Source organism: Coptis chinensis, chromosome 2 (genome assembly GCF_015680905.1).
Source record: "Coptis chinensis isolate HL-2020 chromosome 2, ASM1568090v1, whole genome shotgun sequence".
Classification (NCBI taxonomy): domain Eukaryota; kingdom Viridiplantae; phylum Streptophyta; class Magnoliopsida; order Ranunculales; family Ranunculaceae; genus Coptis; species Coptis chinensis.
In genome coordinates, this window is record NC_141457.1 from 56,048,391 (window position 1) to 56,068,341 (window position 19,951).

The 19,951-nt window shown below is 36.6% G+C and overlaps 1 protein-coding gene across 8 annotated transcripts; it reads right to left on the bottom strand.

Annotated features, from left to right (window-relative positions):
* Positions 1-8,725: 8,725 nt before the first annotated feature.
* PPR40 (pentatricopeptide (PPR) domain protein 40) lies at positions 8,726-16,990 on the bottom strand. Of its 8 annotated transcripts, none has more exons than XR_015211129.1 (6): positions 16,716-16,990; positions 12,406-12,734; positions 11,107-11,188; positions 10,649-10,821; positions 10,446-10,522; positions 8,726-9,417 (listed from the first exon to the last, which is right to left on the bottom strand). XR_015211129.1 is itself a non-coding variant. In XM_086589195.1 (6 exons), exon 1 carries the CDS (start codon positions 16,855-16,857, stop codon positions 14,830-14,832), a length of 2,028 nt encoding a protein of 675 aa, XP_086445321.1. In that variant the 5' UTR covers positions 16,858-16,972; the 3' UTR covers positions 8,726-9,417; positions 10,446-10,522; positions 10,649-10,821; positions 11,107-11,188; positions 12,406-12,734; positions 14,620-14,829. The 8 variants fall into 8 exon arrangements, 4 of the variants coding, with proteins under 4 accessions (XP_086445321.1, XP_086445320.1, XP_086445319.1 ...); XR_015211127.1 differs by having other exon boundaries at positions 12,406-12,777; positions 16,716-16,854; XR_015211128.1 differs by having other exon boundaries at positions 12,406-12,741; positions 16,716-16,850.
* Between the last annotated feature and the right edge of the window lie 2,961 nt (positions 16,991-19,951).

Genomic DNA, 19,951 nt, shown 5'->3' on the forward strand with positions numbered 1-19,951 from the left:
GCATGGCATTGCTTCCTTTCTTTTTCTGCCTCTCCTAAGTTATTTTAACTAATTATACGGAGCAAGTAGAACTCAGACGTGTGGCCTTTACAGGGTATATAAAATGCATACAGATTCTACTTGCATAAATTGGAAAGGCCAAATAGCTGAAAATGATGGAACCATTTTTGTTTTCCTACACAAAAATATCTCAATCATCAAATTGTTCATTTTTGTTCTCAATTTTGAGACGCAATGGTATGCAGAACAAGGAAGACATACAATTTCCTTACGCATTCTGCGAATTCTTCAAGCACATAAAGATTGTGATTCTGAGCAGCCGTTGGGGTCATAAATCTATGTGTTCAATCAATGATAACAACTAGCATCTAAGGGTCTTGATGGCAACTTTTATTGGCCGCTATTAATTATTTTTCTCCAGGCTTATGATTGCCATAAAGTTCTCAACTAATTTGACAACTTTTATTTCAGTTAATTTTTTCTTTTTTTTTTCAGTTAACTTTCTTTCTTGTTAATAATTTTTTTTTCTAATTTTTCTGTCAATATACAGTCTTTCTAGCTTTTCCCCAGCTTTAAACAATTCTTTGGACTCTTCTTCTCTCTTCAAATAGTTTTTCCCTTCCTATCTTTGTGCATGTCTTCACACTCCCAACCAATTTTCTCAACAAGATTTTGTGAAAGTGTCTCTTTCACAGTTGTATAGAGTTTATTACAAGTAGCTAACATGTACTGGGCATGCACGTTAAGATTAGAAAATCAATCAAAGCATCAATACAGTAGTTCAGGGTTGGCAAGTAAGGAAAAGGTTCCCCCACCATGTGGATTATGGACTATACAGAGTCGACAAATTCCTGAGACTAGAACAAACATTGTGCCTACCACTTAATGACTTTGTACATATCCCACTAATTGAGTAAGTATGAGATTATATTTCGTCTTTTGCGAAATGTTGATGTAGGCGTAGATAAAATAGGGGTACATCCGTACATAGACATATAGTCATGTCCTTGAGTTTGAGTTGGTACAATTCGAACAAATTTTGAGTTGTTATCAGACTCGATTAGTATCAGAAATGTAGTTGAAACTTAGATGGTATTTAAGAGTTAAAAGCGTGTGGGCAATCAGTTGATGTTGCTTTTGATAGCTCAAATTGAATGAGATTGTTATGTAGTTAATCAATGATTCATTCACCTATGAGTTAGAAATGAAGTTATACAACGTTGCAAGGAAAATCAAAACAAATTCTAATCAGTTGTCCCAATGTCTAGTATGTATTTGATTTTAAAACAATGGTTAACTAGTATTACCCCCTACTGGATGAGCTAATTAGGATTTTCTCCAACTAGATGGAGAAATTAGGGTCTTTTCCCTGAGTACACACAAAAAAAATACGGTCAACCTAAGTTGACTTTTTTTTTTGTGTGTATTCAAAGGAAAGACCCTAATTTCCCCATCTAGTTGGGGTAAATCCTAATTGGCTCATCTAGTAGGGGGTAATACTAAAAGATCCAAACAAGGGTTAACTAACAAATGTTAGATTAGAATGCTTGTGATTTTGGGAGTCTTCATCAATCTGTAATTCGTACAAGCTATCCGCCAATGTTGTTATAGAGAAACATACCCATATATTAAGAACATGAATGCACTTGTTGCACCTTGCATTGCTCTCTCCACACCGGTGCAATAAAATCTCTTCACGCCCCATTGCAAGTTGGTGGCACACCCCATTAGCCTTAATGTGTGTTAACTCTTGGCTCTAAGTAATCATGCTCATCTCTGCAAAATTATTTGGAATATTGTCACTAATCCTAAATCTTTTCTATCTCAACAGCTTAAAAGTAAGTATTTCCCCAAATATAATGTCTTACACTCTAAGAGTAATCAAGGGATTTTTTGTTTTTGGTTTGGCATGCTACACATTATACAAAACATTAAAGATAACTCTATATGGCAAACTGGAACAAGTTGTAATTAGAATATCTCTAATAGTACGTATCTAATCTAACTGATCAACACACTAGGACATGGGATGTAAATATTTTAAATATCTTGTTTGACAACAATACTAGTCTTGAGATCCAATTTTTTTTTTTTTTAAATAGCTTGTCTGAAATGGAACCTTGAAAAAACAAGACAATTCAGTATTAAATCTATGTCATTAGGCTTAGTGAAGTTACCCCCTATTATAAATAACAATAAATCTAATCTAGCTTTCTGGAAAAATAATCATAACCCGAGGGCCTCTTTATTTGTTTGGAAATGTTATTATGATATCATTCCTACTAGAGATCATCTTAGTCAATTCATGTACATACCTGATAAATCATGCATGCTATGTGGCTTACATATAGAATATATTCATCATATCCTTCTGAAATGCACCTTTACAAGAGCCCTATAGTATGCCACTCTTTGGCTAGTCCCAATATCAAATTTTGATAATCTAGAGGTAAAGGAGTGGATGGATATGTGGTTTGCGCCACCTACAGGGTGGCCCATTGACAATGAAACATGGACAAAATTCTGCCGGTGTTGTACTAGAACATTTGGCTAGAAAGATGTTTAATCTTCCACAATACGCATCCACCAAATATGTATAAACTATACTAGTCACTGTGCACGTGGTACCTACGTAGGCTCCACTGAGTTTTTTTTAAAAAAATATAAACGTTAAATTAATATTTTATTTCTCAAAAAAAAACTGAGAATTACCAAATTGCCCCTGAGACGTACACCAAAATACTGTTACTCAACCCCACGTTTTTCTATATATTAAAGATAGTTTAGTTCAAAAATTATTTGCTACTAACCATTCTCATGTGACCATTTCATGTGCCCAACAGATGTCAGAACAATTCAAGAAGTGGAAACCCCTTTTGGGGAATTACCTGAAACTCAATACATATTGACGCAAATTTTAAAAAACCAGGAGACAAACCTACTTATAGCTATGTCTTAAGAGACTCTAATGGAATCTATATTGTTGTAGGAAGATAACAGGGATGGGACCAATGTTCTGAAGAGGTAGGATGCCAACCCTTACTCAAAGGAATCAACTGGTGTAGGAAGTTTTGTAGTGCTCTAAGAAATTTATCACTATTAACAGTAATAAATTGCTAAGATGAAAGATCAAGATTGAAATCGAGTTGAAATAATATTTGTTCTTGAGTAATAATATCAGTTACAATAGTCTCTCTTTCTCTCTCTCTTACTCTCAGTTTTCCATTTTGTTGTAATGATTTCCCATAAATCAATCTTTTCCTTGCTAGTCTATTTATAGTTCTTTTAGAATAGCTTGGACCAATCCCCTCTTGACATGTGTCCATCCTCTCCTTCTTCCTTCCTTTTCCCGCTTTCATGCAACATATCAATTGTAATACAAAATATCGATAATAACTGCCGAAATATCGAATTGACGATATTTGCCCACGACATCGCTCCCTCTTGAAACTTTCAAATTTCAACCTGCAAAATTTGAATGCTTCGAGAATCTATCAGAATATGAACAGTTTCAAATTTTAAAAATTTTAAAAAATCAGACGGTTACACCTAGAAATCTGAACAGTTATCACGAAATATTTATTATAAAAAGAGTTTCACCGCTTTCTCTCTCTTCACCTTCTCCCAAAAAGCTTTATCTTTCCAAACCCCACCATCATTATCGTCTTCAGAAAAGCTTCATTTTGTCTGTACTTGTTGTTACTTTCAACAAATTCTTCTGCACGTACAATATTAGGTTAGTACTACAAAGTAACTTAACATGTTATTGCTTATTCCGATTCCATAGTTTCTTGAAAATATTTTAACTATTCTCACCATCTTCTTTTTTCTAGATTATGTTACTTAGCGTTTAGGCTTTGAATACTTGAATATTACCTGTGTACCCTTATACTAACTAGATTTTTAACACCAATATCTTTGACAGTATGGCTAGGAGAAAAACTTGTGTTAACTTTATACGTACTCTCTCGAAACAATCCCGGCTTCGACATCAAGAACGTATGCATTTGAGACACACCTCTTCACCTCAAAACCCAACATTATCATCTCGAGACACCGACACATGCTTATTACATAATATATTATAGGGTTAACTAGTATTACCCACTAGATGAGAATTAGGGTCTCTCCCCTAAATACACACAAAAAAAAAGTCAAAGTGGGTTGACCGAATTTTTTTTTTGTGTATTTAGGGGGGAGACCCTAATTTCCCATCTAGTGGCCGGGGGAAATCCTAATTGGCTCATCTAGTGGGGGGTAATACTAGTTCACCCTATATTATATTCTTATACTATATATAGCGATAGTAGCTCAGATAAATGATATAATTCTAATAAAAAATTTATTGTTTTTAGTGACACCACCATGTCGAACGAAAGTACTGAGTCTGCAACTCGCATCAACTCGTCTGCTTCTGCTTCGTCATCCCAACAAACTGAGTCTGCCGAACCAGAATGGCATGCCTCGTATTTGGTTGATGGTTTACCCTGCCATCCATTCGAGACTGTTGACTTTGACACCGATCGCGAGATTATTAATGACCAGAGTATTTGGAGTGGCGGCTTGAACCCTTGTTTTCTAGAAAGACGACCCAACTTACATCTAATTAGAGCTGCCTATCAAATTCCAGACTGCGTCCAACTTCGACACTATGCTGAAAGTAAAAAAGGAACTCAATGCCAAAATGGCGAGCTCAACACCACCATTATCACTGTTGGACAATTGGCTGCCGGCTTACGCCTTCCCCATTCTACCCTCGACCGAGAAGTACTGAACTATCTTGCCATCTCTCCTGGTCAAGGCACAGGCAACTTCCGGAGATTGTTGTACATTTGCAACTTCTACAATTCTCATCTTGAACCCGATGTCCGGTCTTCGAAGAGAATTCGTCTTATCGATATCCAAAAACACTATTCTTTTCTTGAACGTTATGAGAAAATTAACCATGATACGAAAGTACCCAGTGGTTGTTTTTATCCTAAGAAATGAATTGGCCGTGCTGGTATTATAAGGATAAACCGAGATAATGACTTCCGATGGCCATTATACCCTATCATTGTTTCTGGTCGGTGGGAATCACTTGAACCGATAGCAGTTCCATCTTTGGCGCACCCTGTTTTTAACCTCAATGGTATGTTATCTTTCGATATCCTCTCCTTCTTTATCTCGAGCCTTGTTTCTAACTTATACACTATTGTGAGCTTATTTAAGTTCCTAAACCATCTTTGATGAGAAGTCTTGAGGAATCTGCTAGAGTAACATATCTTCTAAAAGGCACTGATAAAGAGATCAATGTTCGAATTGGCGCTGATATTTATGGCAACCCACAATTGACTGACGAACTCATTGATATCGCCAACTATGTTGCTCCTTTATACTGCTTAAAGAATTTCGTTCTTTGAGGTCAAGATTCCTTACCTTCCAAACCTTGTCTCTTACAACCTTGTTCTTCTGAACAAACGCTACGAACGACTTTCAACTTTACTGAACTACCCGTTAATACTCCCCCATGTTATTTTACATATTTGCAAACTGGTTTTAAAATTACTGCAGATCTTTTCCCTCAAATCAAATAAGAAATTCTTGACTTCTATAATTATCCTCTTTTGAATGACGTATTTGATCAGCATTGTTTATGTTTCACAGATATGGCATCTCGTATTCTACAAGTCCCTGTCAAATCCTCAAAATTATTGGATAAGATTTTGAGCAAAAAGAAAACCACGGATGGCAGTTCTTCCCAAGCTCCTACTTCTTCCCTAGATAAAAATGTCGAGCCCATTCATCATTCGAAGAAAAGAAAAGAACCAACCAATCCTTTGGCTCCCCCAGCCTCTAAAATAAGCAAACCCATCAGACCTACTGACACTGCATCTATTACTTTACCTTCGAAAACTTCCACCATTCCACCTAACACAAACCCTATTGCGTCTACCTCTTCTTCGCCCTCCAGTGACTTTGAAGTTAAACTCGTTATGCGAGATCAAACCCACGTCCAAAACATTGCTTCTCTGTTATCTGAACCTGCAGTACCTGGTCTCGGGGAAGCTCTTGTGACAAATACTATACTTCCTCGAGATAGGCGAGCAATTGCTACAATCAGCTCCGATGAACGATTTCAACTTCTGTGTTCTTCTATTGAAAAAGTAAGTTTCTATGATTTCCCTCATTCTTATCTACTTATTTATTATTCATAAATCATATATTCTCCTTCTCAGGTCAAAATTGCTGCGGTGGGGCAATTTGATTATGAAATGTCTTGCTTTCGTCCATAAAGAAGAAAATGCTCAACTGAAGAAAGATAAACATCATCTTGAGCAAACTCTCGAGACCGAAAAGCAACATTCTGCCAAGATGAAGAAGTTTTTTGACGACACCTCAGCTATGAATGAGAAGTTGTCCGTATCTTATCAGTCTATGGAGAAAGAACTTACTCAAACCAAAACCTCCTTTGCTACTGAACAAACTGCCTGGACGACTCGACAAAACAATCTCGAAGCTGAACTGGAAAAAGCCCATGCCCAAGTTGCTTCATATGCTGCCAACATGGAATATGTGGCCGAGACTATGAACTCGATTCTTCATCACCCTTCTCATACCTAGCGTCTTCAGCATGCTTCTCCTTCTCTTCCCTTATTAGTTTATTCTCAGCCATTAACATCTTATTCTGCTTTTTCTAAATCATTCATCCTTCTCAACAAATCTTTCAATGACACTTCTTTCTCTTGTATCTCCTCTGCTTCTTCTATCATCCTACTAGTGGATCTTCGAGTTTTTCTCTCCTCATTCTTAGATATAGCCTGAGAAATGCTTCCCTCATTAACCATCATTGCCTTATTTGCTATAGCATGCTTTGGAGGCATTCTGATTACTCTTTCTAACCAAAAACTTCAATTAATGTATTCAACCAAAGAAAAAGACAACGAGAAATCACAGTCGCGATCTTTGTCTTTGAACCCAGACGGCGCCAATGTAGTGCTCTAAGAAATTTATCACTATTAACAGTAATAAATTGCTAAGATGAAATATCAAGATTGAAATCGAGTTGAAATAACATTTGTTCTTGAGTAATAATATCGGTTACAATATTAATTCTCTCTTTTTCTCTCTCTTACTCTCAGTTTTCCATTTTGTTGTAATGATTTCCCATGAATCAATCTTTTCATTGCTAGTCTATTTATAGTTCTTTTAGAATAGCTTGGACCAATCCCCTCTTGACATGTGTCCATCCTCTCCTTCTTCCTTCTTTTTCCCGCTTTCCTACAACATATCAATTGTAATACAAAATATCGATAATAATCGCCGAAATATCGAATTGACAATATTTGCCCACGACAAGTTTATTTCTACCAATATAGAGGTGGAGACAAGTTTTCAAGCAGCAAAAAAAAGTTTGGAGCAGAAGAATACAGTTGCACATAATGTCGGTACAAACTGGGTAGGATGTACTAGAAAGAAAGTTGCACGTATCCTACCAACTTATGACAGTCAGTATATAAATAATATCCAACTTCCCTGTGAATGGTCCAGCTAACTTCCTTGTGAATGGGTCCGGCTACCACCTATACGGCTGATGAACTCGTTGGAAGAAGTATAGACTGAATGTAAATTCTACTTCTTAATATATAAATAATATATGTTGATTACCAAAAGAAAAACTCTTGCACCAATCTCAACAGCGAAAAATTCTTAATTGGTTCTCTCCTCTTCTCCCACTGTAACTCCCTTTATGCTTAATGAATTTCAGTTTTCATCAAAAAATAATCAGGGGCTTTTGACTTAACCCCCCACGGATGTACCCCTTTTGTGGTAACCCCCCATTTTGAAAATCATTACTGATTGCCTCCTATTTCGTCTGTTTTGTGAGTACCGTTAATTGATATTTTTCATATTGGCCATTTTACCCCTATTATAAAGCGGGAATATTTTGGGTTAATTTTGAGAGAGAAAAAAAACCCACAATACAAACTTTAATTTTGAGAGGTAGTCTCAAATTGTAAAATGTCAACAACACCATCACCTGGAGCTTCACCAGCTCCAACAACACCACCATCACCACCAGCCCCATCTCCCAATGTAACCTCCTCACCACCAGCTACAACATCACCCTCCGCCTCTCCACCACCACCTACGGCAACACCACCGCCCACACCTCCTGCCACCTCTTACAATGCTGCGGGCTCTCTCGCGCCTTCCGACACACCCACCGACCGACCATGCATGCCTTCGCAATCTCTACATACCGCCACCTCCTAGAAATACAAACAGTCCACAATCACCTCCCACGCCGATTTCTGGAAGACCACCACCCTCGCCACCATCGCCATTGTCGGGGCTATCACCGCCATCTCCATCTTCGAATGGGATATCGATTGGAACGGTGGTTAGGATTGTTATTGGTGGAGTAGTAGTGCTTGTTGTATTGAGTTTGTTGTTTGTTTGTTGTAAGAATAAGAGAAGAAGAGATAATGGACCATTGGATTATTATGGCGGTGCTTCTCCTCCTAGACCTAAATGTTGGATTTTTTTTTTTAGATAGTTTGGGTCTTGATTGTTTTTTATTTTACTTCCTTTGATATATTAAGTTAATAGTGAATTCACAAACTTTAACATAAATTTGCATTTTAAGCTTCATTAACTTTAGATTTTTTTTCCTAATTTTCTAATTTTTTGAGAAAGTTGGTTAATGATCAAAGACGTATGTTAAAAATGGGAGATTTTTACAAATTTGAAGTAGAGGCAAAATTATCAATATGGAAAATATCAACGTACGTTACACACAAAACTGGGGCAATCTGTAATGACTTTTAAAATGAGGGGTTATCTTAAAAGGGGGTACATGGGTTAAGTCAAAAAAACCCCAAATAATAACTCCTAGTTTATGCTCTCTCTCTTCATCTCTCACAAATCTCTCTAAGGAACTTGGGTGCACATTTTCATCTGTACTAATTCGGTTCATTCAATGAGTGCATACTTTCATCTTATCATAGCGACCCAACCTTCTCTCGTAATTTCATCTCGTCTTCATTTTTCATCAACTTGTTCAGTTGTATAGTAATTCCTGGTGTTGAGATATGACATAGATGACATAGTGGATATATTAACATTCAAAATGACATCGTTTGACATATGGTTGAGAACCATAATGTTGTCGTTAGCACCATTCTACTGTCATGTTTCTGGGCGTCAGTCCAGCAGGTCTACAAATGTTCAAGCTTTGTACAAAGAACCGCCTAAAACCAGAATGTAAGATGACCACCAGAAATTCAATCTTATGTCCAAGCAAGAGATCAACGAACATATGTAACTTGTGGGTGGCCTCTGGTAAGATGACCACCAGACCTTCAGTCTTACATCCAAGCAAGGGAACGACAAACATTTGTAACATGCGGGCGGCCCGGTCTGTAGATTAAGCTCCTGCATTTACAGAGACACACCCACCATGAATCAGAGCAATGACAAGGAAATGTCTATCATTCTGCAATCTGCATTAATACCAAATTTGATCCAACTGTGGAACAAGTAACGTCTGAGATGTAGACATGTAGTCCCCAAAAGAAAAATATCACCATGAAAATAGATGAAAACATGAACTATCATCTTTCAAGGAAAAAGATAAGTCAATCTCATCCTTACTCTCAGCCCCTCTGTCAACCATCTCCCATTCTCATAAACCCTCTTCGCAATCCGTTTTCATATGAATTAGCATTGTTTTTTACTATTTCAAAACTAAATAACTAAGCAAGATTCCCTCACTGGTATATAACGGCCTCTCAATCAAGCTGCTTTCACTGGTTATCTATTCTCAAAGTGATCCAGAAATTCTTTTTAGGGGTTCTGAATTTATTTATTTTTCCTTAAATTCATGTAATCATGTCTTCTATTTTATAACAACAATAAATCAGCTAAAAAGGGAAAATTTTATATTAAAGCATGGTGAAGTTTATAGAATACTCTTGAGGAGCTGAGTGCATATATCTAAAGTGGTATGTGATTCGAAGTTTCGAACAGAAGAGTGTGTCCCTTTGATTTATTCAGATTATGTAATACGGAGTTCGTCATGGGTATCTCATCTCATTCTTGTTTACTCAGTGATGACTTTTGGTTTTACATTTTCTTTTGGCTTTGGTTTACTCAGTCTATATATCCCTGAATTATTGGTGAAATGTTCACTATATAAGTTGTGGTTTATGGTCCACCCAAATGAATAGTTGGACATTTCACCAATTTTACTGGTGATAGTTTGGATGTCAGACCGTGATTTCACTACATTGTGAACCACATAATACTGCCAAGTGTTCATCCAATTTAACCACCTATCCAGTACTTTCTAATAGGAGTTATATACAACAAAAAGTTGCATTTTATGAGTTTGATATCTATATTACGTTAACATATTCAAGATCGTGCAAAATAAGAAGTAAACAAACAGGACATGAACTCACCCCTAAAAGTAACTAAACCAGGACCTCTACCATTTGCGCGCCATGCTCCAACACCATCATTTACTGTTGGGCCAGACCTATAAATCAAAAATTGTATATGTAGTAAGAGCCAGATCACAAAAATGTATGAATAATAGTGCCGACCTATAAAGTGAGGAATTCAAAATGCACAGACAACAATATCTCTACAAGAACAATCAAACCTGCTTAGCTTGCGATTGGCCATTGTAGGTTCTCAATCTGCTCCTACATGATTTATTAACCAACCAATGCCACCATGGATACATGCCAACTTCTTTTCAATTAGGGGTGCCAGAGGAAGCCAATAAAGTAATTGATTTATGCAATGCCAAGCCCAGCTTCCTTCTCTTTCACCCTGAAAGCAGATGATAGAGTTAGCGCCCACAGTATAACTATAGAGAATAAAATACAGGGTTACATGTCTATATTGACAAAACAATACCATGCGCTCAATTGGAAGCCAAATAAAGCGCTGATATCTGCTGCCTCATGATTTCCAGAAATTAAATGCACATTATGTGGATACTCGACCCGGAATGAGAAAAATCGTCACAAACGAAAGGTGATGTACAAACAATGAACACTAAATGCAAGTATCAAAAATGGTAGTAAGAATTATGCAGTAAGGAGTAAGTGATACCTCTGGAGAATTCAGAAGAGTACTAATACTTTCAACAAGCGCTACCCCAAGATAATCCCCTTAGACGAGATGAAAGATATAACTGGGAATAGACAGACCAAATCAGTATGGCTGATTGTCAATATTAACTGAAAACATTGGAAGAGACGGTTATCTTCCACTCAGTACATCTAACAGGTTAAGACATTAAGAATTTGAAAATAAGAGGTACACATGTTTGGTTATAGTTTAAACGAATTAAGAGTTCCATAAAGATGAATGCCATGTCAAACTCTGTGTTTACTAGTAAATCTAGTGAAGTCATATGCCAACTGTTTGTACAATCAAGTCCCCCACCCCCTCCTCGAGGGTTTTGTGTTCTTTATTTCATCCTACAAATAGAAATATAGAATCAATAAAGTTGACGTGTACTTAGTTTTTGAAAACTAAAAACTTAGATAGAGTTGAAACAGTACGACAAAAATTTTGTTTATCGTAAAGGTTTGTCAGGAAAAACCTACAATATTAATGATGACAATAAGAAAAACTGCTTAAGATGACAACAAGAACACTAGCCACAGAGAGAATGCTCTGCCACAAAAAGAAGTTGACACGTATTATCAGGGAACGTGCCTGGAGGATGTGAAATCTTTGCAGTTTGAGCTGATGACCTAGAAACAGGTCAAACCACTGACCATATCACCTACCAAAAAGTACTAGACAATTTCTTTCACTCAACAATGAATTTGTCAGTCTTATAGTATCTGACTGGTCTAACGAAAGGTGTAAGAATTAGAAATACCTCTTTTTATTTTTTTAGTTCAATTCGCCCAAAACATGAACCTTCATCACATATAACACCTATGATCTGTGAATGTGACTGCATATTGATGTGGAAAACAATTCACAGAAAGTGATACTTTTGATGTTTACAATTTGGATATTCTGGTGAAGAAAAATGGAGATGCCCTCAAGACTTTGGCCCTTTACGCTGTTATAATTACTGTCTTAAAAAATGTAAGCCACAAATGCGCTAATGGTACTAACCTTTCTTACAAAAGAAAAATATATACTTATTTATTGATAGCTGACCAAACAGTTACGAATGTATCAGTCCCCAAGCTACAGGAGACAACTAATTCTCAGGTTTCGTCTTTCACCAGTTAACAGGGTGATCAAGATGGTGAAACAATTAAAGCATATCAAGGGTGCTCACAGAACCAGATCTAACATACAGCAGATATATCTAAGAAGACATGTATTGAGAACTAAAACTCATACAGGATAGCTAAACAAGTTTTGCATTGAAGAAAGGCTTACACTATGTATCCAGGTGTTGAAGGAGATCCATATTCATCAACGTGGCGCATGAGATCTAAATTGCCCGTGCAAGTCACCAAATGTATTCATAGGAACCTTTATCTGCAGAGAAGTTGCTTCACTTGCAAATATGCTATCTACGCTATCACAAAGATTTGCTGTACAGTCAGTCTGAAAGCCTTCTTCTCATAGAGCAGGAAGCTCGGGATGCCCACTAGCATGGAAGTTCGCTCGAGTGAAGCTAAGGACACTCTTTTTAAAATAGTATAAGCTCTCCGCCGCCTGCTTTAAAAGAATTTCTTTGCAGTCTAAGAAAAATTGCCTGCAGACTGGAGGCTTCAAACCAGGAGGTTTCAGAAAATGAGCGTTCACCTGCAAAAGAATCGATAGAACAGAGACTCGAGGCATTATAACATACAAATAGAGTAACTACATAATCCAAACATTTTAGTAAAGAAACTGTCTTTTTGAACTTTAAGATGTAGTCTATGTTACTGTATGTGTGTGTGTGTGGGTGGGGTGGTGTCAAACTGTACTGGTTGACTTTTGACAGGGGGCAACAAGGCGTTCTGAAATTGGTCTACCTCCCCGCCCCGTCTTACGCTTTTGACAGCATAGGTATGGAAACAGAATCAGAGAAAAAAACTAAAGTTTCATTAGCATAGTAAAAACATGGAAAAGCTCAAATCAGAAGAGAAGTAAATTCTATAGCAAAATTTGAAATTCGAACATGAGTGTACATTGACGCATATGAATCAATTGAGGAACTTGAGATGTTAGCTCGCTATTCTATGTGCTTCTGACCTGATGCTGATTTTAATAATTAGTGAGAAAGAGTATGGAAATGGATATTTCAAATTACAAAAACAATTAGGAGCCACAAGTGTTGACAATGGGTCACTCCTGCGTTGTGAAGTCCCGCTCTTGGCTTCTAAACCAATTCACTCTTATAGCACGCTTCCAATATGTTTCAAACACACTTTCCAGTATGATAGATCTGGTCCTGTGCATCTGTCAGGAAGCGACCAACTCAGCAAATAGAAGAATCACTGATATTGTGCTGGTGACTGTCTGACAGGAGTAGAAACATGTAACTTCTTTCTTTGGTTTTTTGACAGAAGCTAACTTTTTGACTTTATACTTTTCTAGAAGGTAGTGGATACTGTAGACTCTACATCGGAACCATGTCAACTGCATACATGTAGGCATTCTTAATTTGGGTCGTATGTGACATCACCGAGTACAAGACCACATATCTGTGTCGGCACTGAGGCTTGTAGTTGTAGTTTTGTTATTGTTACTTGACCTAAATCAATGAAGGGGCAGGATAACTAGCCACCCTGACCCAAAAATGGACTTAGACAAAGTATGTCTAACCTTATCAAAAAAGTGTAGCAAAACTGAAAGAAATTGTGGACCGTTAGATAAATATTTAGGGTTAACTAGTATTAACACCCCAAGTACACACAAAACAAAAAGTCAACTTGGGTTGACCGTGGGGGAGACCCTAATTGCCATCTAGTGGGGGGAAATCCTAATTGGGTCATCTAGCTTGGGGCGAGTAACACTAACTAACCCAAATATTTAAGCGAATTAATTAACAGCCAAATGGCTTGTTTTGGAACGCATTGACTAAAGAAAGAAAAACAGACTTACAACCATCACTGCGAGAGATAGAGATCTACATTCTATCACCAATGGATAGCCAAGAAATCAGCATCATGCTATCTAAAACCAATTTATATAAGGGATTTTTAGACATGCCCCCAAAAAAATAAATAAATAATAATAATAATAATAATAATAAAAAACCAAGATCCAACAGTAAATTAAGCTACTTCAAGTGAACGGAAAGCTTCATCTCGTAGCTGCTGGATCTTGGAATTGGGGGGTATGTCTACTTTCAATAATTTTGAGGAGGAAGGGGGTCATCCCTACTTCCACCAAAGTTGTGGGGTGGACATGTCTAAAAATCCCTTTACATAACTTGTAATTTGCTAATATTCAAAATTTGAGCGAACAATTGAAATTTACCAGGAAAAAAAACATTATCAGATAGCCAAAGAATGTACTACAAACAAACGGGGTAATTTTTTGTTATTAGCACCAAAAAAAAAGTCCACTTTTTTCCCCAAGAAATTAAATATGCTGTGGTTTTGTCCAATGTCATATTAATCACAACATTAAAAATGGGGAAGGAATGTTCATCTTTACCTGTATAGGAGAAAAGCAGGCAGCAGCTGAGTGCATGATAGTGGAGTTGTCACTACTAAGATGAGCTTCCACAGAAGCAAGCAGGAGAAGTGAACCAACTTAACAAACTCATAAGAACCCTAATCATAGGAACTACAATTGAAACTCAAATTCGCCATGGAGTTCACATATTTTGTGCTCTACACTTTGTTACTAAATCCCAAGCCTCCTTCAAGGGACCTGAGATAAAAAATCTACAATTAAGCTATATGCATAAGGATCAGGAGCGTGTCCATTGGCTTCCATTGTTAGAACCATCTTTTTGGCCTCATCAATTCTTCCTGATTCACACATTTTTTTGATAAAAGCATTACAGCTATAACTTTCAGGACTCAGGCCCAGTCTCAACATGGAATTAAAAAGCCTTTGTGCGCTCTCGATTTTATTCATCTTACAGAGGCTTACAATGAGAGCATTGAAAGAAAAAGTGTCTGGTGAAATGGCATTTGCTTTCATCTGTCTTAACAACTGCAATGACTTACCAACATTTCCAACAACACAAAGACAGCGAATCAAAATATTGTATGTGACAACATTTGGAATGACATTCCATTCAACCATCTCACTGAAACAGTTAAAAGCATCTTCTAACCGGTTTGCCCTACAAAGACCGTCAATAATCGAACTAAACGTATATTTATCTGGTTTGAACCCATGCTTCAAAAGCATCTTTAAAATCTCCTGCACCCTACTTATCTGCCCAGCCTTCGAATAACCATTGATAATAGTGTTATAAGTAACAAGGTTGGGAGCTACACCTCTTCGATGCATTTCCATTAAAGTTGTGAAGGCTTTTTCCATCATTTCAGCCTGGCAGAACATGTCAATCAGCATATTATATGAAACCACACTTGATACAAGTCCATCATGGACCATCTCATCCAAATACTGGTTACCCTCTTCAACCATTCCAGCTTTGAACAAAGCTTTGATCAAGGCGATATAAGTATTGAACCCCAGCATCCCACCTTGCTCAGTAAAACCATTAACTATATTGCATGTTTCATGGAGGTTTAAATCCTTTGTAAAACACACCATCAAGATGCTAAATGTTGCACTGTCGGGAATATAACCCTTTTTCCCCACCATCCTCAGTATATCCGCTGCCTCTCTTGATAATGAATTCTTTGCAAGACAAATTAGTATGGTATCACAAGCATGTTTAGACATGATTGGCTCTCTTCCTACAAAACTCAAAAACAAGTCATAAGCCTCGCGTAGAGGCAAACATCGAAACACACCGTGAACCAACGACCTATATGTCGCTTCACTGGGAGCCACATTCTTCTCCCTCATTGTTTCCAGTAGTTGAAATGCTTCATCCACTCTCTTTGCATTACAAAACCCATCAATCAGTATCGTGTATGTGAAAACATTAGGGGAGTAACCAGAGCCCTCCATCTGCTTCAAAAGCCTAAGAGCTTCATCCACAATCCCAATCTTACAAACTCCATGTATAAGAATATTATACGTAAACCTATCAGGGACACAGTTATCAGCCGGCATCTGTTGGAACTTAAAGTAAGCCAAATCAAGAGAATTGGATTTCACCAACGCATCAATAACAGCATTATACAATCGAGTAGTCGGACTAAGACCCAAATACGAAATCTGCCCAAAAACTTCAGTACAATACTTTGCCAATCCTAATCTTCCCCAACTACCAATCATCACACAAACAATCTCTTCCGTAATCCGACACTTAAATCCTACAACTTCTTTAATCAAATCAGCAGACAACACAATGGGTCCGTTACGATAAAGCCTATTACCTAAAATTCTATGAACTAATTGATCCTTGGCTAATCTGTCCTGGACATTCGAAACCCAGACATAAAATCTAACACAGCTCAATGCGTTTTCTTCATTTTGCAATACTCTAACTACATACTGTTGATTCAAACTAGTTCTCTTCGCTTCAAACTCGTGGTTTAACAAGTAAAACCAATCATTTCTAGCTAGTATCTCGGATAAGTAACTATGCTCTATTACATTAACAGGTAATTTATGCACATTTGGTAAAATTCTGTTATTTGAGAGATTAAAAGGTGACTTACCAGTTACTGGAGCTTTCAAGGAGGTGAGTTTTGAGGCGTCGTTGGAAATGGGTTTTTTTCTATTATAAGGGATGGAGATTTTTTGAGTAAGAGTTTTCGTAAAAGGAGAAGGTTTTGAGGATATGGATGAAAACCCTCTCATGGCTTCAGTGTGACGAGTGAGTCAGAAAACATGAGTGTTTGTTTGTTTATCTGTGTATTTTGATGGGCTTTAATTTCAGCCGGGCTACTCTCTTTTTCCTTCCTTCAACCCTCACTTTACTTCCACCCAAAACAAAAAACACTCATACTCACTTTCCTTCAACGCTATGTCGGGCCACTAACAGACCGGACGTAGGTGTGTCCAAAACTGGCCCATTAAGGCTATCGGGCCTAATTTTAAGTCTAAGTCCTTATGTTATCGGTTCGGATCCAATAGGGCTTTGGGCCTAACCCGGCCCATTGACAACCCTACTCCAAATATGGATATAGGGGGTGCGTGTGGGAGCCGGTCGCACCCCTTAAGATTAAAATAGAAAAATCTTCATACTATAAGGACTCACACCCCCACAATTATTTTAGCAACACCCCCAAAATTTTCACAACTATAATAAGAATATAATTAACACAAAAAAATAGTATGAAAAAAAAAAAATTAATAAAAAAACATTCCAATAAACCAACGTTTTTTTTTACTTCTCTTTTTGCCCTTATAAAATTATCATTTATTATTTATTTTGAGTCCAAAATCACAAATGCGTCTTTGAATGTTTGATGGGTTAATGAGGCTAAAACAAATAGCCAAAGATCCAAAACCCAACGGGTCAGTTTGTATAATTCTAACCAATCATAACAAACCCGTAAGCTCTCTCTCCTTTCTTTCACTCTCAATTATTAAACAAGCGTCAGACCTCAACACAAAAAAAAAACAAAAAACAAATTCAAAAAGAATTTGCGGCGTAGCTTGTTGTACGTTTGTCCTAATTATTTGTAAAACTCGTTATCATTATCAATAAAATTTATACTTCAAAAAAAAAAAACAAAACAAACCAAGGTAATTTTTTACTTTCAATGTTAATATTTTATAATTTTCTCCACATGATAGTAGGGTTATATAGACTTATATAACATTATAGGAAGTTAACAATTTGTTGAATTATTGTAAACTTGTGGACTAGATTATGTAGATATATATAGACATAGTAATATCAATTAATGGTTTAAGTTCTTAAGTAGTTAACTTCATCAGCCCATATTAAATTTTTAGTAGTCAACGCACTCTAGTTTTATGAATTTAAATAAATACATAATTTTGTTAATTTTTATTGTTTGGACCTTCTGATAAAAAAAAATGCATACGTTTTTTTTTGTGGGGTGTCTCGGTAAAGCAACTTTTTGAGCATCTCGGTAAAACAACTCGACTTTATCTTGTTCCACCAGTCGAACCAACCGAAGCGGTTGTTACTCGTGGCACGCCCTAAAGTGCTTTGTTATTATTCGGGGTCGATCTAAGCTCATGTTCACCCAAGCATCTTTTTTGTTTGGCAACGCCTAGCCCTAAGCTGTTTGTTTTAAGGATCACCCAAGCTCCTGTTTTGGGCCAAGCTCTTCTTTAGGTAGTTGAGTTATTAGCTCATGTGATTAGGTAGAGTATATTTTCGAGTAATAAGTGGAGAATGAGTGTAATATGTTGAATTTTACTTTGTATTTCAGAATCCACTTAAAACCTTTAGACGCCTTGATTCACCTGGTGATCAGTGCCACATCATTGTCACGTTTCTCGCACCTTCTCCATATTTATGATTTGTATATTCGCACATGCAAACGAACCCAACATTACGCTAAATGCATAACAAATTGGCAAATAGCTAGCACATATTTATAATAGCAATGGGAGGTGGTTTCAAAACTCTACGCTAGAAAAATACTTTCATAACATGTACCGAGGCACCATATACATTGTGCCATTGTGGTACTAACAAAAGTCCAGAGAGAAGGTTAGCCCACAGTGCCATAGTATAAAAGGGTGCCATTTTATGAAAGTCTTATTTTTCATTTTTAATATCTACAAAAATAATGTCCTACTACGTGCCGTTATATGAAAGTGTTTTTCGATAATTTGGGACAATTTTGCAATAATACATAGCTACTCGTGCCAAAACGAATATCATGTTGAAAGCTTATTTTAGTTAAGTAGGAGTAAGATATTCGTTGTTTGTTAAATAGAATAAGTTCAAATGCTTGTACGCTTGTAAGTGTTATTCTGAAACTTTAGAATTGTCAAAGTGTGAACGGTGAACCTATAAGACTTGCAAAAGCACCAACCTGTAATCAAGCATAATTATCATATCAAAGTATGTTTTGAAAAATTAATAGCAATGAATGCCACTTAGATGATAAAAAGACAAACACCATTCTAAATGCAAAACTATATTTGTCGAAATATAACCACCACATATCATCAGTATTCTCAACTTCCTATATGCTTTGAAGGTTATTTCCTCCTATGTGCTTTGAGGGTTATTTCAATTCTATTGCTTCGGTTCCAGGAGAGATCTCCTGTTAATAATTCACGGTGGTATATGATAGCCACTTATGTTTATCCTCCCGCAGTGTCCTTGTAAAAATTGGTGTTAAAAATTGAAACTCATCAAATATGCTTCTAGTAATTATCAAATGATAATTCCACAATTAAACATGATTGGTATGTGGGATCATCAAAAAATTATGTACTAAGTTGAAATGACAACAAAATGTGAGAAGTATAGAATCATACACTAACTTTTGGTATAAAGTTACAATGACAGCCTTCATAGTTCCCTTAGATCTCTCATGTAAGTTGATCCAACTTGATGTGATTCACCCAGCTTCAAAAAATATCCAAGAGCATATTTCATACTACAAATGAACGTTAATGCAATGTCCTTCCATTCATTTTTTTTCAAAACTTCAACCATGTTAAACACAGTTTCAGTTCCCGCAAACGCAGCCTTCCAAGTGAACACGAAGGTGATTGTTCCTGTTATGACATACACCAAAGGCTATTAGTTCATTTGCCCTAAACCCTAAAACAAATAAGGTGTTATTAATGGTGATCATATTTATAACACCCCGTGTTTTATTTCTTATATTTTCCTAATAATAATAATAATAAAGATAATAATAATAGATAATAGATAAAATAATATAAGATAACTATCAGCTTACGGATAAAAGCCCGTAAGTAATAGATAAGGGTTGTCCTTGTTTTTCGGGAG